Raw genomic sequence first — 23234 nt, 5'->3', positions numbered from 1 at the left:
CTAAAGCTAGGGGTCAATGAGTCTAGTACAAACAAGATTTATAGAAACATCTTGATGCATTGACCCTTACAAATGACCAATTATCTATCCTAGAAATGATTGATCATGATAAAACAAATCAAGACTTGAGCCAAAGGCTAATAGGGAGACTCCTCTTTATTGACATTGGTTGGGTGCCCTGCACCAAGTTCGGTTTCTCCACTAGTTGCAAAGCTTGGCGGACTCTTCTATGGGTCATTACAGATACTACTACTTGGCATACTACTCCTCAAAGGCGGTTGGGATGTCTGACCTTGCTGGTCCGTTGAGGCTTCTACTCTTCTTAGCTCGATTAGGATCTCGATAGACTATCTTACTCCCTTTCAATATTCTCTAGATGCCCCCACTCACCTCTTGCCCCTCTACACGAGTTGAACGAGCACATCAAGACTAACATCTACAAATTGTATATTATTACGACTTGGAGCAACCCTCTAAGAGGTCTTTGACCGAGGATGGCTTTCTATGTGGAGCACTTCATGGTTATCTAACACAGGATTATTGCGCGCCCTTGGTACATCACTCATTGTTTGTATCTCTTTAGGCTTTTTCAAATTGGGCTCACATCGATTACGGATCTAGACTAACCACTATTCAATAGAGGGTCTGTTGCTTTCGCCACCTTGGGGAGGCACAAACGAAACATCTCTCTACCCACATTTAGTATGGAAGACATGTACCAGACCCTGAAACATGTCCCAAGTGGTAGAAGATGTTAGAAAGTAAAGTCCACCAAGATAACTGGGGGGGTGAATCAATTATCTGATCAAAATAACTTTTATTAACCTTATTAATTCTCAAACATGTGATCAATATAAACAGCAACCATAAGAAGATAACCATACACAATAACACTAGATATGTTAACTATGGAAACCCTTGATTAGAGGGAAAACCCCAATGGGGATGGTACCCACAAAATGATATACTAATATATAAATTCCTTGTAAGAGGATGGACCCTATTAGAAGTCAATGAAATACATTCAGTACATATTAGTCCCTGTTAGGAACCTTTGAATCCCTATGAGGAGATTCCAACACTGTTAGGAGTTGTGTCAACCCTATTAGGAGTTGTAGAGGGTAGAAGGACCCACTCTCCAAACAGCTTCAGGGGTAGACCACCGAACTCACTGTCCAACTGGCCTTTGTATTATTCCTTTCAAAATAATAGCAAATGATCAACTATCCACTAGCATTCTTTGCCAAATGTAATCACTGCGCTCATTCATTGTGCCTCTGTTGCACCAAATAGTTCTCAGATCTCAATACAAGATTCGCAAACTCGCATCACAATAATCCCTTAGATCGCTTACTCGCATATAATTCGCACTTTACAATTCGTTTTCTATTTCAAAAGCATCACATACATACTTCGCTACTTCACCACAAGGAAAATAACTTTCCTTTATACCAAGTCCTCAAATTAATTCATTAAGTCAACCTTGAGGCTTTCCCAATTTACAATTACAATAGGACCTCTGATAAAACAATACATGCTACAATACATCTTTTCATAATTATATAACATTGTTGGCTCACAATCTTTACAAATCTTTCACACATGCGACCTCAGACTTCACACTCACAGACGTCATCATCAAGATATCTTCTTCCTGTGTCTAACTTCACATAACCAGATTCTATCCCTATTAGGAAATATAATCCGATTACCAAAAACCATTTCCCAAGAACTCTATCTATATACTGTCTTCTATAATTCTCGAAAAACTATTACCAATCTTCGACTTTCTGCATGCACTCTTAGTCATAGCATCAGAACACTATGTAGAACATGTCCTCAACTTTGCTTGATCTCATCTTCAATCCTCAAATCGTATGGTCTCTATCTCTATCAGTCTTCAGTATGTTGACATCAATAACAAACACAGTCATGAATGCAACATGTAACCACTGTAACAATCTCTCAAGTGCTCCAATAATGCTAGGATACTCCACCCCATAGGAATATCATCAGCATTCATGCTAACAGAAGGCACATATCCCTGCAACACTAGAGTAGACCCTTGTAACAGCGCATAGATACTGGCCTAAAGAGGAGAATATTCACTCTTCTAGACTTCTATGTTATCTATTTGTTGATACATGTTTCCTTACACTGTTAATTACACTTCTCAATGGTACACTTCATATTTCACATATGGAAAAGAAACTTCATCAATTTACGTACATTAAGGTTGAATACAATTCATTTTGGTAAATTATGTAATACAATATCTAGATCAAATAATCAATCAGCAGAAGTACAGGGAAACTAAAAATACAGAAAAGTGGCAAACTTAATGCAAAATCCACCATGAATAGTTGGGATTCAAGATCAAATAAATAAATAGATGCAAACAATAAGACCCATATATAAGACAGATATTTCAAAAGTAATTTTCCTCAATATGGTTCCATGCATGACCAGGTTGAAGGGTTTTGTTTGAGAAGCATACCAGACTTTTGATCGTAGCTCCTCATAGGTGATAACATTTAATGGAAAATCATTATTTCCTTCATCTTGCCAAATAATAGCTACATCATTAGGCTTTCTCTTACAATTAGGAACCAAGCTAGTTTCAGCTATATTCAACATTGCTCCAGGAAGCCAAACTCCTCCTGGGAATGATTCGTTGTCTTCCTTTGATGAAGTTGCACGCAAGATGCGTGATGGAGGAACATTGAAAGAAATATCCATCTCATGAAATACAACATTCCAATAAATCTGTTGAATAAACCCAAATATCAGCTTTCTATGTTTGCTACTGTTATTAACTTGGTATATAACTGATGAAGCCACTAATGACTTTGTTTTAAGCTTCAATGTTGCATCCAAAATCTGTCTAAATTGTAAGAACTTACCTCAGGGTTTTCAATAGAAAGCTTGTAAAATCTTGAAAAGCTTGCAATTGGATTTGTGTAAGTAGGTCCTATGAGCTCTGCCCCACGCCTTTCTAACAAACATCCTATGTTAGTTGACACTGCAATTTCCCTGAAATCATTGGTTACATTACAATTAGCTCTTATTTTATCAAATAAAATAAAACTTGTCACATGGTAAGCCTTTCAAGTAAACAACATTTTATAAAACCAGCAAGATGCTGAAAAACAATTAGATTAATTATTTATAGAAAAAACGAAATAATGGAGTAAGCTGTAGGAATTTAACTTACCAGGGGATGTACTAGAGCAAAAATGAATAAACACATTTATGGCAACCTAAAAGTAAGAAAAGGATTTTGCTTAAATTAAATATTTAAGTTTTCACAAGCAACAACTACTCACTCCGAATTGTAAGCTTAAAAACAACCTCTAATGTATGGAAACTTGACACAATTACCTGTTTTGATTTTTGCATTGAGGGTTTCAACACTTTGTTTATCAATAACCATGTTGCTCTCAAAACAATGGATAGTGTGACAGTCTGTATCCACATTTTCTTTGCATAATGGATGTAGAAGTATTAAGTGGTATCAAATACCCCACAAAGCTCGTAAATAGTTTTTATTTCTTGGCTTCAAATCCTCAAACACAGAGATAGAATTACCTGCAGACTCCCTTAGAATAGTTTTTTTGCAAGTTATTATAAAATCTACCAGTGACAATAAGTAAATGTGCACAGGCAAAATGGATTGAGCTTATGCCTTGTGATTGACTGGTCAACAGCCAGTGCCCCAATCACAGTGATTGTGTAAGTTATAGCCTACAAATACAATAAAATTATCAAATTCATATTTAATTTATCAACAAGTTGTGGGATTTGTACTCCCTTATGTGACTGCTGACCAACCTACACATGATAATTTCACACTTCTATCAATATTATAGCAGTTAATTTATTCTCGTAACCCTTTGTTGCTTGCTTATCCTTGCTTTCCCTTCTCAACTATTACCATATTCCACTAAAATTGTAGTCAAGAACATGATAGTACAAAAACAGAAAACTTTATAGATCAATAATATTTATTGATTCAAGAGGTGCCTTTAAATAGGCAATACAGAAAATTAGAACAGTCGCGTTACTGTTGGAACTAGAGCAGTTTATTATCATAAAACTATCATAACTAATGTAATATCTACTAAAATTCTCCCCTTTATTACATTGATCTGAACAAGAGTGAAACATTGCAAGTGTTTTGAACCTATGGAGACTCTGATTAAGAACCTTCACCAATCCTCCTCTCTCACTTAGAGAACACCAAGCCAACTGCATCAGTGGATCTGCTGACTGTAGAACCTGAAATCATCTGCATAAGATGAGAGAACATAATATTGTCCTCACCTTCCTTGCACAATGAGACACATTTCCTTCAAAACTATACATCTCCTTCGAATGTTTCTAATGTCTCATCTAGTGCTGCACATGAGATGCCGTTCCTTTGAAACTCCACATCTCCTCCAAGTGTGTCTAATGCCTCCTTAAGTACTGTGAACAACAAAGACAACCTTTCCTCTGAAAGTCCACGTCTCCTCTGAGTCCAACAAATGTCTCCTTAAGTGCACAACAAATCTTTTGTTGGCAGTGGACCAGCATCCCTTGCAGGGTTTGTGACATGGCAAAACTGCCTCATGTGGATTCTATAAGTCTAGTCGTTGTATCAAGCATTGATAGGTTGATATTTTGGTGCAACGGCAACCATAGCTTCTAACAAGTGGTATTAGAGCTTGATCATAGGTTCAAATCCCCACAAGCTGCGGTGAGTGACACTAGGAGGGGGATTGTTGGCACTAGGTCAGCATCTCTCGTGGGGTTTGCGACATGGCTTAACGGCCTCCTATGGATTCTTTAAGTCTAGTGGTTGTATCGAGCATTGACAGGTCGATCTTTTGCTGCAAAGGCAACCCTAGCTTCTAACATCTTCAACCAAACATAAATACAACAAAGTGCACCCATAAGAATCTTACCCTGCTTGCTCCTTAATGGACACAAATATGCCAAGCCTTCCCTCTTCTTCAAGGACATAAATAGGGTGTGTCTCATGCAGTGAGTCATACCTAAGCAAGAAGCTACCTACGGATGATAGATATCTCGTCACCATTGAACTTACTATGCCCAAAAAAAAAATGCAAACAATGAAATTACCTCCAATTACAATTAACGCTTTGGGTGCTTCTTTGCCCGTAACGTGGAATTTTTGAAGGGCACAAAAGTTTGTTCTCCAAACATATGCCACCAAGAAAGTGAGTCAAAGGTGCCAAGAAAATGTTTCAGAACCGCAACAAATCTGACTGCAAGCTTCAAGCCTTCCATGGCTGATGGAGGAACTTTCAGAAAATGTCTAAAATCCTTTTGTGTGTGCCCAGCAGTATTAAAAGACTGAGAATACTTCACATTGAAATTCTCCAAACTCACAATACACTAGGTAGACCTTAAACACAGTGACTAAAGGAATGATTCAAAGCATCGGAATTCCCCATCACTTGCTGAAAAAACCCGTGAATGCTCAAACACAAGGATCCAAGATTGTGATTTGAAGATGACATCCATCTACAAGGCTAGATCATCCCCCAGCAACAAGAGGAAGGAATGAAAGGTGTCATATCCCCAAGTTTACTCAAATAGAATTTAATAATAACTGGATTACAAGATGTAATTAAAAATTTAGCTGTATAAATAATAAATCCACTATCTATAATGGTGATAAACTAATTAAAAACCCATGAAAAAAAAATGTTATAGTAAACTCCGCATACGTAAGTCAAGCAAGGAGATCAAAAATACGATAAAACCCATTAACATAGATAAATGCTCCATATACAGTAAAGGTGTTCCATGGCCATGGACCTTGCACCGAAGAAAACAAACTAAGTTCTATGCCCATGCTCTACAACATTCCAAGGTGACATGGAAAAATACTTGGGGGCACCTGCATACAAAGTGCATATACTTGAGTAGCTGGTTGTAAGTCCACGTAAGTAAATTGCCTACCAATGATTAAATAATTAATTAACAGGATATAGAGAGGAAAGAAAAGGCACGGAAAATCATTCCTATCAGTAATGGAACAAATTCTCATTCTATTTCTTATCCAAGCTTGGTTTGCTCAAGTTGAGCAGCTGCTTATAAAGATATAATAATTAGAAAGACATTCCAGATAGTCATTAGCATATATCGATTAAGAGAAGAATCAGTACCTCCATGAAGAAGCAAAAGATTAAGAAAACAATTTAAGAGGAATCATTGGTCAAAAATAAACGGTCATAACAATTAGTAATAGAAGGGTGTGAATTAAGGAAAGGTGCTTACAAAAAGACATTAATTATGTACTTTACTAAGTGACTTTACATTCCCAAATGAAAGATACAAATGCTTTCACAATCACTCAATGAAGGGCGGGCGTCAACAGGAAAAACATCTAATCGGGTCTGCTTAATGGAGTAAGTGCACGATTGGCTTAAAAGTGTTTGAAAGCATCTAAATACAATTAGAGGTAGTTTATCTTCTTATTTCGTCCTTCTTGAATCTGCTTAGTGGAGCACTAGCCTATATAGAAAATCAGGTTCCAATTGATTGACCAATCATCTGAGACAGTGTTGCAAGAACATACAATCTAATCAAAAACAACAAGCTGATTATTATGAGCAACATCATCCTCTCATAGTTTTATAGATCTACATATTTGATACAGCAAGATGTTGTGATTACCTAAACATCTCAACCTATCAGATATCACAATTAAACAACATTTTATAATTCATATTGAATTAGCAGAAAAGAGTTGAGTATTACATATACAAGCTATTATATGAAGATTCCTATTTGTGAACATGCAATCAATTGACCTTGAACTTGGAAGAGTAATCAATTAATCATTTTTAAAAATGATAATGAAGATTCCTATTTGTGAACATGCATCCTATAGCTTCGATCATATTACAAACTTGAGAGGAAACCATCATAGATGTTGTGAGATTATCATCCACACTTAAGCCCAAGGGCACTGAACAAGCAACTAATTCAATCCCACTTCTTGGCCGACAGGCAACAAACTCAATGGAGAGCCGCAAGCAACTAACTCAACGAGTGCCCACAAGTTACCAGCTCGATGGGCGTCGACTTGATGGATAAGACCCATACTCCTGCATTCCTATGTGTTTCCTTGCAAATGAAAATCAAATCAACGGTTACTAATATTGTAATTCTTGTTAGGACACCTAAAGTCTTATCTTCCTGAACCAAGCCAAAGGGGGCGGAATATTGATCCAAAACAATTGAACCCTTGGCCCACAACAATGGGTGTCTACTTAATTGAGGGAACCCATGGTCCATATCTTCCTAAACGATTCATAAATAAATAGTAATTACCAATTGCTTCCTCAACATTTTAGATTGATGTACCTTTCTTCTGAGTTTTATTCAAATTAGAATTGATCATTCAGATAGAGCATGCATCTTTCTGGGGGTGGTTCATTCACCAATTACGTTATCGAACTTCCCTCGTTTCTTATGTGGAGGGAAAAGAAATACTACAATGTTAGTTGTATGAAATTTCTACAGTACATAAACACGATGAATCATAGATCATGGAGTATTGGTTAAAATTGTTTATTACAATGTTCGAAATAGATTTGCTTCTACTACGAAAAACTTCAATATCTACATCAAATGCAACAGCCATTTGCATGGGGGCGTCTTATTGGCCACATAGTTTGAGCATCTTCCATTCGTTTCCCCCCATGATTTGAAAAAGAACAAAAAAAGTCGAATCACAGACTCACAGAAACCCAAATAACAAACTCAAAATTAGAGTGTTTTTTAAGATATGTTACAGTGAAGGGGTCCACGCGGGGGGAGGCCCGTCCTTTGCAGCGTCCCAGTCTGCATAGCATCCATGATACATCATTTGATGAAGGGCAAAAGGGTGAAATGGCTGAAGAAGGTTTTGCGAAATGAGACTCCATGCTACGGCTCTGGAGCCGCCTCCGCATTCCTTCAAAATTGACTGCAGTTTTGCATGAAAATCTGAAGCATCCGTACCGGAGATTCCACACACTGTAATTTGAGAGACCGTGATGTTTTCCAAACGCAGGTGAGACATATTAAGAGAGTTGCTGCCCGCTATTTTTCTCTTTTCTGCTGGCAGTGGATCACACTACAGAAAATAAGGATATATGTTCGGCATATATCTAGTGAACGGATAATTATGCCGTACTACGTCTCCTTCCAGAGTTGTCTTGTGATACGTCTCGTTGGAAATGATATGGATCCTATCTGTCGAAGAAACTCGCCGGCATCCGAGAAACAATCCTGTAGAGGTATAGTCCTATGCGAGAGGAAGCACCATGATTGGAGGGCAGCGTCTATGCAGCGGACTAAATTCGCTGATTAAATTATTTTTCATAATTTAATAATTAATTTTAATATTATTATACAATTGTTGTATTTTTTTATTAAATAAGAAATATATAATAAACACCATTCGGTCAGCTAGTTAGCTACTGGCTGATTCGAGAATATGTACAAGGAAGATCACTTGTTATTTGTGAGACATATATTCAGATGATTTTTTCATGTATTCATCTATTTGATGTTTTGTTGCATCTAAGTCATTCTTTTTTAGCCCAATATCATTGAAAACAAACTTACCTTCTTCCATTTGTTTGGCCCTTTTTAGATAGCTTATGAGATGCACAAAAGTGATTGCTTCAATAAGAGCTTCACTTAACATGATATCTATCATACGAAACTATACTTTAACATGATATCTATCATACGGAACTATACTTTTAATTTTGAGCTTGCTTGTGGTTAAACATTATTGTATTCTCTCAATTTGCCTCCATTATGAGTTTAATGTGTTGTTGGCCCATAATTCACACCCATATAGAACAACGGACGACACTAAAAGACCAAAACGAGTTTACATAGCTTTTCAAGGCCTTATTTTGACCTCAATATATCTATTTTGAAGAACATAAAATGTCTTCCAACCTCCTACACTTCTTTTATTTTCGCTAAAAGCAATGTTGAGATATTTGTAATTTGTAAATTCTTCAAGAATACTAACTTCAAAATAAAGTGTGTGCTATTTTTTCCTTATGTTAGAGGAAACCATGATTTTTATCTTGTTGGCATTAACTTGCATCCCTGCCATGCTAACAAATTGCTTAAGGGAAAATTAATGTTCCTTAATATCAAGGGTCAATTTAGTAATCAAAATGAAGTCATCTACATAAAGAAGTAGCCTTGTCAAAAAACTCTCCCAACTAAATACTTCTTACATTTTGCATGTTTAACCACTCTTCAAGATTGTGAATATATAGAAGAAAAGTGGTGGGTGAAAATGAGTGTCCTTGTTTGACCCCAATATCACTCCTAAAAATTTCTCAAATGTTGGTTAAAGTTGTGATTTTGACTTTAAGCTCCTTGTACAAGATATGTATAGTTTCTCTACAACAAAAGAATTCACCCTTTTCAACGCATATTTTTTCAATAATGTGTTTCAAAGTAACACAATGATTAACTATCAAATGCTTTAGTTAGAAACCAAATTGAGCTTTTGCACATGTTTATTTTCTTCTTCTAGACCCATTGGCTAATTCTATTTTCTATCATATTGCCAAATGATTTTGCAAGCAAAGGATTAACCTTTACTATCCTATAATTGAAGGGGTTATTTTCATAACTGCTCTTGAAATGAGGTAGTGTTATACCAATCCAATCTATAGGGAACACTTGTTGGATAATATGTTGGACCTCCCTAACCATGATCAAATGTGTTTTGAAAAAGATTCTAGATATAAGTAGAAGACTCATGTCCAAATGTGACACGTATTTTTCTATATTTTTTCTCTAAATAAATATACAAATGAGATGGTTTTTCAACAAGATTCAAGGTGGATTCAACCAAAGAATCAAATTAAAGGATTCCAATTGTGCATGGAAGGCTCCAGGCATGCAAGATTCCTGACCTTTCATTTAAAAAATGATGAGCGATAGGTTTTAAAAAATGTAAAATAGGGATGATAGATTTAGATAATGGAAATTGAACAACTAAGTGGATTTTAAACAACCAAAGACAAATTTTAGGTGACTAAAGTAGAAAAATATATTGGTAGAACCCAATAAGGTAACACCAATCTCAATAGGGAATTGAGTAGTTTGTTTATTGATAAAAATGAATGACTCAATGAGTTTTCTTAAGACACGTGATTTTTCAAGAAATGTGGTGGTGAATGATCATCTTATTCAAATATTATGATTTGGTGTGATAAACAATGGAAGCAAAGTTGCATGCTAAAAAGTCTAAAACAATGTTTCTACCTAGCGAGTTGTCCAATGACTAAAGATAAAGAATGGGTTTTCAACAAGGGACACACGCATCAAAGTTCCTATCGATAGAGTGGGAAGGGAAGGCAGGAAGGTAGAATTAGACACAAAGATAGAATGAGACTAAGAGATAGAAGAAGATATGAAGATAGAGTGTGAGAAGAAGAGGGAGATGAATAGATAGTAATGTAGAGATGGGAAGATAGATTTATAACAAAGGAGTGGATGAAGGAGATATTGGTATTGATAAAGATAGGGAGTTCAAGTCTTGAGTTGTAAATGAGATATATGTAAAGTTTAGTATTAATAGACCTTAATTAATGATTATTATTCATTAAGCTTGAGACTCAACCCAAGACCTCTTAAATCAGAGGTTGACAAGTTATCATGATTTTGCAGACTCTTCCCTCTATTGATATTAACTTTTATCATTGTGTTGTTTTTATTAATTACAAATATGTTATATATATATATATATATATATATATATATATATATATATATATATATATATATATATATATATATATATATATATATATATATATATATAATACGTATATGTATGTATACATATACATATACATATATGTATATGTATACATATATGTATATGTATACATATACATATATGTATACATATATGTATATGTATACGTATACGTATATGTATATATATATACATATACATATACCTATATCTCTATATATACATATATGTATACATATACATATATTATACATATACGTATAGATATATGTATATGTATATATAGATATACCTATATGTGTATATATACACATATAGGTATATCTATATATATATACATATACATATACATATACGTATATGTATATACACATGTGTATGTATACATACATATATGTATACATATATGTATACATATATGTATATGTATACATATACGTATGTATACATATACGTATATGTATGTATACCTATACGTATATGTATGTATGCATACATACATATATGTATGTATGCATACATATATATATGTATGTATGCATACATATATATATATATATATATATGTATGCATATACATATATATATATATATACATATATATATATATACATATATGTATGTATATATACATATATGTATGTATGCATACATATATATATATATATATATATATATATATATATATATATATATATATATATATATATATATATATATATATATATATATATATGTATGTATGCATATACATATATATATGTATGCATATACATATATACATGTATATGCATACATATATATATGTATACATATACATATATATATATAGATATACATATATATATGTATATATATATATCACAATTTAAGTTGCATTTAATGACGAAAATTATTAATAACATTTATATATGTATACATATATATATATATACATATTAATAATTTTCCTCATTAAATGCAACTTAAATTGTGATATATATATATATATATATATCACAATTTAAGTTGCATTTAATGAAGAAAATTATTAATAACATTTAAATTAATTATAATTATTATTATTAAAATTAAATATGTATTATAGATATTATAATATAGATTAATTATTTAATATATAAATATTAAATATATATATAATACTTAAGTTTATTATATAATTCTTCTATAAATAAATAAAAATTGATACTATATAAAATATATAGGTTTTTATATATTTTTAGTTAATTTTTTTATAATATATAATAATATATTTATTTTAAATCATGCACTAAAGTTATATGCTATTTTATTTTATAAAATAATTATACTTTGTAGGAATCTTTATGTTTTAGTATGTAATTTTAAATTTGTTAAGATTTTATTTCAATTTTTAAAATTTTCATTTAATATGTTAGTATTATATATATATATATATATATATAATTAACACTTTTTATATAATTTTATGCTTAAATTCTAATATTTAAATTTAAATGTTTGACTTTTAATTAATGTAATTTTACAAATAAAATTAAAAATTGTTAAAATGGTACTAACTATTTATAATTTATACTTTTATAAACATAGTATTAATACTTTATAATTTTTTCAGCAAATTATCCATAAAATTTTAATAAATTTAAATTGTCATTTTGATGTACAAATAGTTTCTTATCATTAGTTGCATAGATTGATAAGGAAAAATAAAAATAATAAATAAATATACCTTAATGTTTGTGGTTCTTAGTTAAGGGTATTGTTATTTCATGCGATGACATTTCAAATGCTGAAATTTAGTACTTTCTAGCGCAAAGACAAAAGTTCTATTCGTGTTCAAGATTAATGTCATTTAACAAGTATACAGATTATTATCTTTATAATAAATGGCATTTGTCCTTTTTTCTATAATTTTGGGTATGAAAAAATATTTTTCTCCCTACCATTTTCTTGAATAACCAATAAAGTTTTAAATAAATAGCTTTTTTTTATTTGATAAATATTTGTAAAATTTTAAACTATAAAACAAACATAAGTGCTCAATAAGTTCTTGAATCTAATTGGTTAAAGAATTTTTTAAATATTCTTTATTGCACCCTAATGGATGCAATAGTATCTCTGCCTATGGCAAGAACTAATAATGGTCCTTTTATATTGGATGGAAAAGGTTTGGACACCGAACATTGCCCATAGCACGACTAAGATAAAGGAAATAGATGTGGATCAAACTAAAGAACTTTCCTCAAAAATATTGGGATCAAGAAACCCTCAAAGCCATTGGTAACAAATTACAGATATTTTTGAAAGTTTAGGAAGCGATGGAGAGATTAGATTATACCATGTATCCAAGAATACTTATTGTACAAAAAACTATCCATCCTCTTTTGAAAATGATTGATATTAAAACATGGGAAGAGGTGTTGGAAGTAGAGGATGAGCTAAGTTCTACATGTTCGAAATACAAAGATGGTGATCACAAAGATGGATGTTACCACAATTTATCAAAAGGGAAGGGATTAACCCAAAACTCTTTGGATGAGGAACTCATGAAGCTAATAGCTAAGAAGAATAATAGAACTTGTAGGAACGATATATTCCTCTCAAGCGAGGATATGGGTCATTCATTAAATCAACTTGGAACCAATATTTATGGGATGTAACACATAGAGAAGTAATAGACACCCTTTTTAATGGTGAGTGTGAATCTAAATCCTTAGATATGCCTATTTAGAGAGGAAGCATTTTGAAACATTAGATCCCTTGATGGTGGATGAAGGAAGGAATCTAGTGGAAGTTGTGTATTAGTAGTTGGTTGCAGACCAATACATATGTTGAAGATGAACAACTCAAATCAAATCTTGCTAATGGTCTATCATATTCACCAAGCAACTTGAACAATAAAGCTAGGAGTGATCTTAAGGACTCTTTACCAAGGGTGAGTGATAGATATGTGAATTAATAAAAATCATGGAAGATATTTACTGCTATTGAGCCAGGGTTTTGAGCATAATATGATGCATTAGAGGGAAAAGAAGCTTGGCGATGATCATGAGGAGTTTGCTCTTTGAAATAGCATGTCTAATAGTGTGTTAGAAGCTAGGCCTCAATATGAAGACAATGTGCTAGAAAATGAAGATACAATCTTGATAGCCATTCATATATCTCCTCCTAGGAACCTAAAAAGCTCCTTTAATGGGATTTGTGATAGTGGTCAAAACTTAGAGGACTCAAACTCAAATTTTGTTTTTGTAAGAATTTGGCTTAGGCTAGAATTCACCCAAGACCAAGGAACTTAGACACAAGCACAATAGTAGACCAATAGAGAGAGAGTATGATCAGAATGACGATATTCATTCAATATTCCATATAGCCATCACAAGAGTACACTAGGAGTGCCTGTATATAAAGGCCTCAGGAGAGCTTCTAGAATGCATAGAAGTCAGCATCATGATAAGTCATACAACCAAGCACATGTCCACCAGATATGGGTTATCCTCCATTAAGCATGGAATTAAGTGCAATGATGTGAGGATAAACCTACAATGGTGTATCATGCAAATCAGTGGTGTAGACAACATGTGCTAAATTAGGAGTGCGGATAACTGTGTTGTCTACATGACAACTCAGTGAATGATACAAACTCCAGTGTTGTAGACACCATGTGCATAATTAGAGTTGCGTACATGAGAGTACAAAAACTTCTAAGTGTCTCACCTAAATAAATAATAAAATTATGCAAATTAATTTATTAATTTAAGTATGCATTAACCTAAGTAAACTTAAGTGAGTGTAATAAGTAAATACTTATTTACACCAACACCCCCCCTTAAGTGCAACTTAGGGAAATGCCCTTAAGCTTGCAAAATCTAGGATGCAATGCAGGATGGGTCTCGACTACTAGGCCATGTTAGGTACCCATGTACATAATGATATGCAATCTCTCATAAAGTGGAGAAAGACTGAAAGCCTCATGGGAAAAACCCTCCCCCAAAAAGAGAGATAAAAGCACACATATGATGTATGGATGGATGGAGTAATCAAGACCCCCCCCCCCCATTATGACATACATCTAGTATATACATAAGAGAATGATGAGAAGAGGAAGAGAGATAGGATAAGATCCCCCCCCCCCACTAAAAGAAGAATGTTGAATAGTGACTACTCCGATGAAGAAGTTGATCCAAGAATACAGAATGGTGGTCCTCCCCTTAGGAAGAAATAATGCCAAGGGTACAAATGAGACGCTTCCAATGTGCATGGGAAGAATCCCAAGGATAAGTGATGTCTCTGAAACCTACTCAACTGTATGAAGAACTTGTCTCAAAGAACTATTTGTCTTTGCAACTGATGAAGAACCCTTTTGCAGTTGTTGATCATAAGTATCCACAATCACTTCAACCTGTGAGGATTGATCATGTAGAGAATGAACAAGAGGGTTGAATGGAGCCCTTGTGACAACTGAAGAAGGTGATTTTGCATCAAGAAGAAGAGGCAGATCATCAATACTATCCTCCAAATCTGATACTAAAGTTGGACCTAGAAGACTGGATGTATGTTGTTGTGTTGGACCTATCACTATGGTAATGTATGCATGTGGACTGAACTGATGTAGTGACCTCTCACTACAACTGTCAATAGAACCCCATGTGTATGAATCTATTGAAGCACTATTGCTAGTGTCACTATCAATTTCCACACGGTATGATTTGTGGAGAGGATTAGAGGACAAGCTTGGTGAACTTTCTTTGAAGTGTACATCCTTCTCCACAAATATCTGATGTGTCTCAAGATCTAAAAGTCTATATGCCTTCATATTGTCTTCATAACAAATGAAAGTACAAGACCGAGATGACTATACCTTAAATCCCCTAGAAGATATCTTTGCCCATGCAGGACAACTGAAGACTCTGAAGTGTGTCACAATAAGTTTTCTGCTACACCATGCCTCAAAAAGAGTCTTGCCATCTAAGGCTGGATGAGGAGAATGATTAAGAATGTGAGTGGCACTAGAGATTGCTTCGACTTCTAATTATGGATCTAGAGACTTGGCTTGTATCATGCAACTTGCCATAGACTTAAGACTTTGGATCCTCAGAGCTGCAACATTTGTCCTATGTGGTCTGAATGCTAGAGGAGTCTAAAGATCAATTCCCTCATGTCTGCAAAAGTCTTTTAGTCTTCTATTCACATACATGCTTCCATTGTTCATTCTTAGAACTCTAATGGCTTTCTTGGATTTCTATTCTACATGAGTCTTGAAGGCTAGACACTTGTCCAACACTTCATTCTTATTATGAAGAAAGTAGACCCAAGTGTATCTTGAAAAGTCATCAATGAAGGTCACTATGTAGTGACACTAGTTGAATGCAAAAGGTCTTGCTAATACCATGTGAACCATCTGTAGAACACCTCGTGCTCTTGAAGACTTCCCTTTCTATAACTTCCCCTCTGGATGCATATCCACTGAATTTGTTGAGCATTCACCATGAGAAAAGTTGATTTGGGGTAGACCTTTGACCATTTTGTATGTGCAAAGTTGCTAAAGATAGTAGAAGTCAAGATGACCATACCGTCGATGCCATAATTGCATTGTTGAATTTGATTGAGATAATAAGGCCTTTGAAGGAGACTTGGGCACAAAATGGGAGAAAGAGTACAACCTTTTGTTATGATTCACTTTCCCCACTACAACCAAGGAATCATCTTTAGGACTATGCACCTATACTAAGTCTAGAAGGAATTCGACTCTATGTCCATCTCCAAGTTGAGTGATCTAGTAGATTGATAGGAGATTTGAACTTAGATTTGGAACATAAAGAACATCTTGAAACTCTCCATTTTCCATTTCCACATTTCCTTTCCCTTCAACTTCCATTTTTCTATCATCTCCCATGAAGATGTGTGGTACCTTTGATCGCTTCATTGAAAAAAAATCCTCCTATAAAGAACCCACCTGAGTCAAATATCCATTCCTTTGAAGAGTTTGAATTTTCCCTGAGTGCTTACCCTTTGCCCTTGGAATCTGAAGAAGACCCTTTCTCCTTGTAAGCATTAGGCAATGGAACATTGTGTTTCCTCATGGTGTTGATCAATTCATCAATCTTTTTAAGATATCACTCATGCTCTTCATGACCCGATTTCTTGCAATAAGCGCACTTCTTCTTCTCCTTATTATTGTCCCCTTTCTTGTTAGAATTTGAGGACTTTCCTTGTTGATTGGATTGTGGTGTTGTCTTTTATGCATCCTCTAATTTGTTCTTCCATTTCTTCTTCTTACCCTTTCCTTTATTTGAAGACTTTCTAGTTGAATTTTGAGAACCCTCATTGTTGGCCACCAATGCTTTAGACTGAGGTGATTTGAGAATCCCCATTGATTTTAACTTCTTTTCTTCAGTATCCAACAAATCAACATATTCATCAAAAGTGACTTTCTTATAGGCAGACCCCAAGGTAGTCTTTGAGGTGTTAAAAGAAGATACAAATGTGGAATACTCAAATGGTAGCTTGTTATGTATAAGATAGATCCATCTGTCATCTTTGATAGAGCTCCCACAATCAGTAAGCTTTTTCCTTAGTTCATTCACCTTGATGATGAAATCCTGTATTGAATCATATGACTTAGGATCTAAGGAGACAAGCTCATCTTCAATTTTGAAAACATCCTCTTTAAACACTTTACCATATAGGCTTTCGAGGGTATCCCAAGCTTCCTTGGATGTAGAACACTTCTTAATTTGATACATGATCTTATCGTCAACCCTAAAACATATATCACCTAGGGCTTTCCTATCCATTACTACCCAAGCTGAAATATCACTTCCTGATACTTTATCACCTGTTGGTTTAGGAAGAGTACCATCTACATATTGTGAAACTCCATTATGCATTAAGTGATACCACATTTTTATGGACTATGTAGCATAGTTATGAGGAGTTAATTTTGGAAACTTAAAGTTGCCCATAATGTAGAAAATGAAAGAAAAGTGCAGAAAAGAAAGAACACAACACCAAGAACACCCCCCCTTTTCACTAAATCAAGAAACAGCCCCCCTCCCCCCCCAAAAAAAAATAGATGCTTTGGGCACTTTATCAGTAGTGTGATTACAATGGGACACTTGCCAATTTTGGCCATTGTGGACTTTTGATTTTTCTTGTTACAACTTATTGATGGATTAAAAGTCTAGAACTTTACAATGTGGTAAAGGTGACACTTTATCCCACACAACCCTACAATTTGACTACAGATCTAGATAGTAGATGAAAAATAACATACTTTCAAAAAGAATGAAACTTGTTTTCGACTCCATATGTCCTCGTATGGAGCATTTGAAGTTGCAAAATGCAGGATTATATAGGTATAGTCACCAAAAAATGCAAATTCTAACAAATCCATGCACCAAAACCAGAAAAGAGTTGCACCACTGAAAAGTGTAGGAAATTCTACCCAATTTACAAAAAATTGCACCTGATTTGGAGTCTAGATGTCCAAGTTATGGCCTCTCGAATTCGGACTGCAAAATCCAAAATCAATATGGAGAGGGGTTGCATTAGAAAATAATTTCATGGTCATACGGCCATTGCAATAGTTAAAAATTGGCTAGGAATAATGGTCAAATGACCATCAAATTTAGGCTACTGAATCTGATGACATCAGCAAAAAAAAAACCTCTTGCTAACGTGGCAGTATGGATGGTATGCATGGCAGTCTGTACTGTACGGATATATAAATTTTTGTAGACATGGTTTGTCAAGTTAGGTATGGATCTGCTGATGTTGGCTTTGATATAGATGTCCACGTGGCAGAGTGACTGGACTCTATCATACACTAATTGCTCAGGTGGACTTTACTATGCAGGTGATAGGCGTCCACATGGATCTGACTGTGCAATGATTGTACTATCGTGTGGCAATTATTCAATAGCTAACATGTTCGCTATCATGTATGACTAGGATGGCGAGAGTTATTACAGCATCATTGGATGTTTTATGTGGACCCCAGATTTTTGTCTTTCGTGGTCGCTGCAAATCTTGTTGCACGGCCAAAATTTCTGGTATTATCCCACATGGATGGGAGCAACAATCTATGAACTATTTAAATAATAGTCCCCATAGAACTCAAAGAAAATGGTTGTAGATGTGAGGAGCTCATTGGCCGGTTGTTTGGTGATTGCTGTTGGGATTTAATGCCAAAATTTGCATTAGTGTATGGTTCAGTGATGGAATAATGAACCCACAATATAAATAATAATACCTTGCAAATAATTATAGAATATTCCACCAAGATTACAAAGCCAAGTTGGGGTGTCACTACCTGGTTCGGCTAAAAAAAATGTCTCCGCTTGTGCAACTAATAAATCTAAAAATACCAGAATCAAAAAATAAATTGCACTCAGAAAATTAATCAGATCTGAAAAACCAATTAAATAGATCCGAAAATGATCATACCCACACTGCAAATCAAGGCCTCTGGGTTCCAATTTGTAATTTTTTTTTGCCTCACGATCAACTTTCACCCAGCATAGGCAAATTTATAGTCGATCTTCACCGAATCGACGCTCTAGACAGAACGGTGAGGTCAGATTTGACTCTAGACACTCCCAATTTCTACAGATTCTTTAGATTCAGGTCGAGGTGTTGAAGCATGAACTATCTCGAATGGCTATGTGTGGAGAATCTCCTCGAGCTTTGATACCATGTAAGAATTTGGCTTAGGCCAGAATTCACCCAAGAACAAGGAACTCAAACATAAGCACAATAATAGACCAATAGAGAGAGAGTATGATCAAAATGACGATATTCATTCAATATTCCATATAGTCATCACAAGAGTACACTAGGAGTGCCTATATATAAAGGCCTCAGGAGAGCTTCTAGAATGCATAGAAGTCAGCATCATAATAAGTCATACAACCAGGCACATGTCCACTAGATACGGGTTATCCTCCATTAAGCACAAAATTAAGTGCGATGATGTGAGGATAAGCCTACAATGGTGTATCACACAAATCAATGGTGTAGACAACATGTGCTAAATTAGGAGTGTGGATAAGTGTGTTGTCTACATGACAATTCAGTGAATAATGCAAACTCCAGTGTTTTAGACACCATGTGCATAATTAGAGTTGCATACATCTATGAGAGTACATAAAATCCTAAGTGTCTCACCTAAATAAATAATAAAATAATGCAAATTAATTAAATAATGCATTAACCTAAGTAAACTTAAGTAAGTGTAATAAGTAAATACTTATTTACACCAACTTTTTTTTACGAGGAGGAAGTCGATACATATTTTATTGGTTTACAAACAAGTTATGGAATTATAGAAAAGAGAGCAATAGAATAATCTACAACCTTAAAGAATACGATGGGGGTGGGAGAAAATACAAAGTGGTAGCGTAAGACTAAAAATACGAGACTTGAAATGATAGGCAATGTGGCTGGCCAAACAAATTAAGATTGAAAATAGGCCATGTCTTTTGTGACCAAACCATGAAACTTCTACCATGGAAAGTTAGGGGTTTTAATGCCCCTAACAAAAATTCTTGATCAAACAGTTTCTTGATCAAGTATGGCCTGATTTGATGATGTTGCAAGAAACTAAAATTAAGGAGCCAAATGTAGAACCTTTTTGTAAATGCTTTAGCAAATGGAAGTGCTCTCTTATGATGTTGTTGGAGCCTAGTCTAGGGTAATTAGGGTTTTAAGGAATGACTTCACAACTAATATTCTAGTGTTAAAGAAATATATATATATATATATATATATATATATATATATATATATATATATATATATATATATATATATAACAATGGTTAAGAGTGGACTCAATGCAACAAATATTTAGGTTATCAATATTAGATGTGTATGGACCATATATAGTTGCTTAAAAGTGTAACATAAAAATTACAAGTAGGCATTATAAATTTATAACATAAAGATTAGAAATTGATGTGAGATGTGGATTAAGATCAATTTTCCCTTGATTTTTAGATGTCACATTAGAGAAAGTCAAATAAGGACCCTTAGGCATAGCCTTTCAAAAAGGCTCAAACTAGATTGACACAACCCTAGGAAGATGAAAGGGATGTCAATGCTAAATTCAAGACCCTTTTCAAGATGTATACTAAAAACACAACCTTCCATAATATGTTATTTCCCTTAATTATAATGTTGTAGGTAGATTTGATTGAGTGATTATTATGTGCAAGTGAATTGATTAATTGAGATGCAACTAATGAATGAACTTGTATGATAGCTAAAACAATAAAAGGATCATGCCTAAAACATAAAACTAGATGAAATGAGATTATACATGCAACCTAAAATTCACCTTGAAATTTGACAAGGATAATAAATTCAACTATGAGAAACTCTTGTAAAACATTGTTGAAATATGAAATTGTTCTAGATCAAATATCTAGAAACTGATATCTTTGAATTATGTGAATCTAAAGGTCTCTGAATAGGGATGACATGGAATTCAAGAATGACCTAGAGGTTAGAGAAAACCTAAGTAAGGGATGCGATTGTCTCTTACATGGTTTGCACAAAACCCACAATTCTGGAACTTTGTCTACAACCTAAAACCCTTGTTCCAAGACTTAAGTTCACAGTTCGAAAAAACTACAAACCTACACTCGCAAATAGGGAAAGGCCTATTTTTTTGTAGGGGAAATTCTTGTCTCGATTAAGCCTCGATTGATGAATCAACCTTAAAATCATAAAACATTTAAATGCAAGAAAAAAACATAAATATTCACCTTACTTGTCAAACCTCCATGAAGGATTCAAATCTAAGCTATCCATAAAGATGATGCTTTAATGATGATGTAGGATGTCTCAAAAAATCAAAGTTGATCCACTAATACCAAATCATAGATCCCTTGAATACTTGAAGTGTTGAACTCTTAAATGTGTCTTGAAAGCTTGCTTGAATGGATGATTCTTGCTCTCAAATTAATGCTTGATGGACAAAAATGAATGCTTGCACATATGATAAATTTTCATGAATGACAAATGAAGAGACAAAAATTTATTTTATATCAATTTTGAAGCAAATCCGAGAAGGGTCAACCCAACAAGGTAGGAAAAAAATTGAAATCCCCAAAATGGGCTTATGATTTGAGGAAAATGTCTCAGGAAAGAGATGACTTCATCCCTTACTAGGGATCAAGTATGAGTTCATCCCTTTCCTTGAAATTAGGGATGACCTTAGCCCTTACCCCAAGGGTCCTAAACCTTAGGGTGTGCACCAAGATCTCAAATATGCAAAAAGGGAAAAAAATAGGCTCGGGGTAAATTTTTAGTGGCTAATATTTGTCAATTGCTTATTTTAGAAAGTTTTGGCTAATAATTTAGTAACTAAAAATATTTGAAATTACCACATTTTTATAAAATTTAGTTCTAAAAATATTTAAATAATGTAAGATTCACCAATTAATAAAAGAAATTATTTAATTTTTTCAAAATAATGTAAGATTTACCAATATTTTTATATCATTTTCATGAGGGGGGTTGCTTAAAGTTTACCCTAAATAGGCTAAAACTTGAGAATATGAAGAAATAAAAGTACATGCATGGACTACAAGATTTTTAAAGGGCTAAAAGGTCTTACAAAGAAATTTCTTCCATTTAAAGATGGTACATTTAGCCCCCAATTTAGTGAGATTAAGAGCCAAACTCAAACTCATGGTAGAGTAGATCAAAGGCATAATATGATCTTGTAATGACTCTGGAACAAATAAACAATCAAGCCTCTAACAGAATTGAGTCCTTGTTGAGTCCAAAATCAAGACAAGTGAGATATTGCTAACAAAACAAAAACCAAAAAGAGTGTGATCAACTTGCCCAGTTAGATTTGTGTCTCTCATCATGAATCACGCAAAAAGGAATGCTTGTAACAAAAGATGGAATTGATAGTCTAGCAAGTGTGTGTGGCATGTTAGTCATCCATCAAGGATATACCCTTAGAGACCCATGTCACCAAAAGGAAAATCCAAAGAGGCAATCTACACATAAGGATGTGTATGTCCTTAAAGGATCAAAATATATAAATGTGGGGATCAAGCCTCAAGGACTATTAATGATCTTTCAAATGTTTAAAGTGTGTCTTCAAAATATAAGCACAATGTATGCCCCATATTAAAGAAATTGCTAACACATCAACAAGAGCAATATCTTTGATGAAGGGTGTTCCCCTTGATACCACAAAACTCACAACACAAAGAGACAAACAACAATAATTTGAGAGGAAAAATATGGGCTTCTTATTATCTTTACAAGTGTGGAGTTATAGAATTCACAATTACAAAAGCAAACCTACATGGGTGCATTCCTTACAATAGTCTCCAAGACAAAGTTGTGATTATCACCCAAAAATGCCTAGACATCACTACATGCCTTTTTTATATATGCAATTTTTCATCACTCAAGAAGGTTCTAGACATTA

General features: G+C 34.0%; 1 protein-coding gene across 2 annotated transcripts in view; it reads right to left on the bottom strand.

Annotated features, from left to right (window-relative positions):
- AAE17 (acyl-activating enzyme 17) overlaps positions 1 to 8138 on the bottom strand; it is a 331094-nt gene extending 322956 nt beyond the window's left edge. For both annotated transcript variants that reach the window (XM_089833393.1, XM_089833394.1), the window contains exons 1-3: positions 7812 to 8138; positions 2904 to 3033; positions 2498 to 2766 (exon numbers count right to left, since the gene is read on the bottom strand). In XM_089833393.1, coding sequence (XP_089689519.1) covers positions 2498 to 2766; positions 2904 to 3033; positions 7812 to 8080 — 668 coding nt within the window. In that variant the 5' untranslated portion in view covers positions 8081 to 8138. The remainder of the gene's footprint in view (positions 1 to 2497; positions 2767 to 2903; positions 3034 to 7811) is intronic.
- Positions 8139 to 23234: the final 15096 nt, after the last annotated feature.

This window comes from Cupressus sempervirens, chromosome 5, assembly GCF_028749045.1.
Source record: "Cupressus sempervirens isolate cs-2001-9-10 chromosome 5, ASM2874904v1, whole genome shotgun sequence".
Lineage (NCBI taxonomy): Eukaryota > Viridiplantae > Streptophyta > Pinopsida > Cupressales > Cupressaceae > Cupressus > Cupressus sempervirens.
Note: the sequence above shows the minus strand (reverse complement) of the source record. Positions and strands in the feature narration are given on the sequence as shown.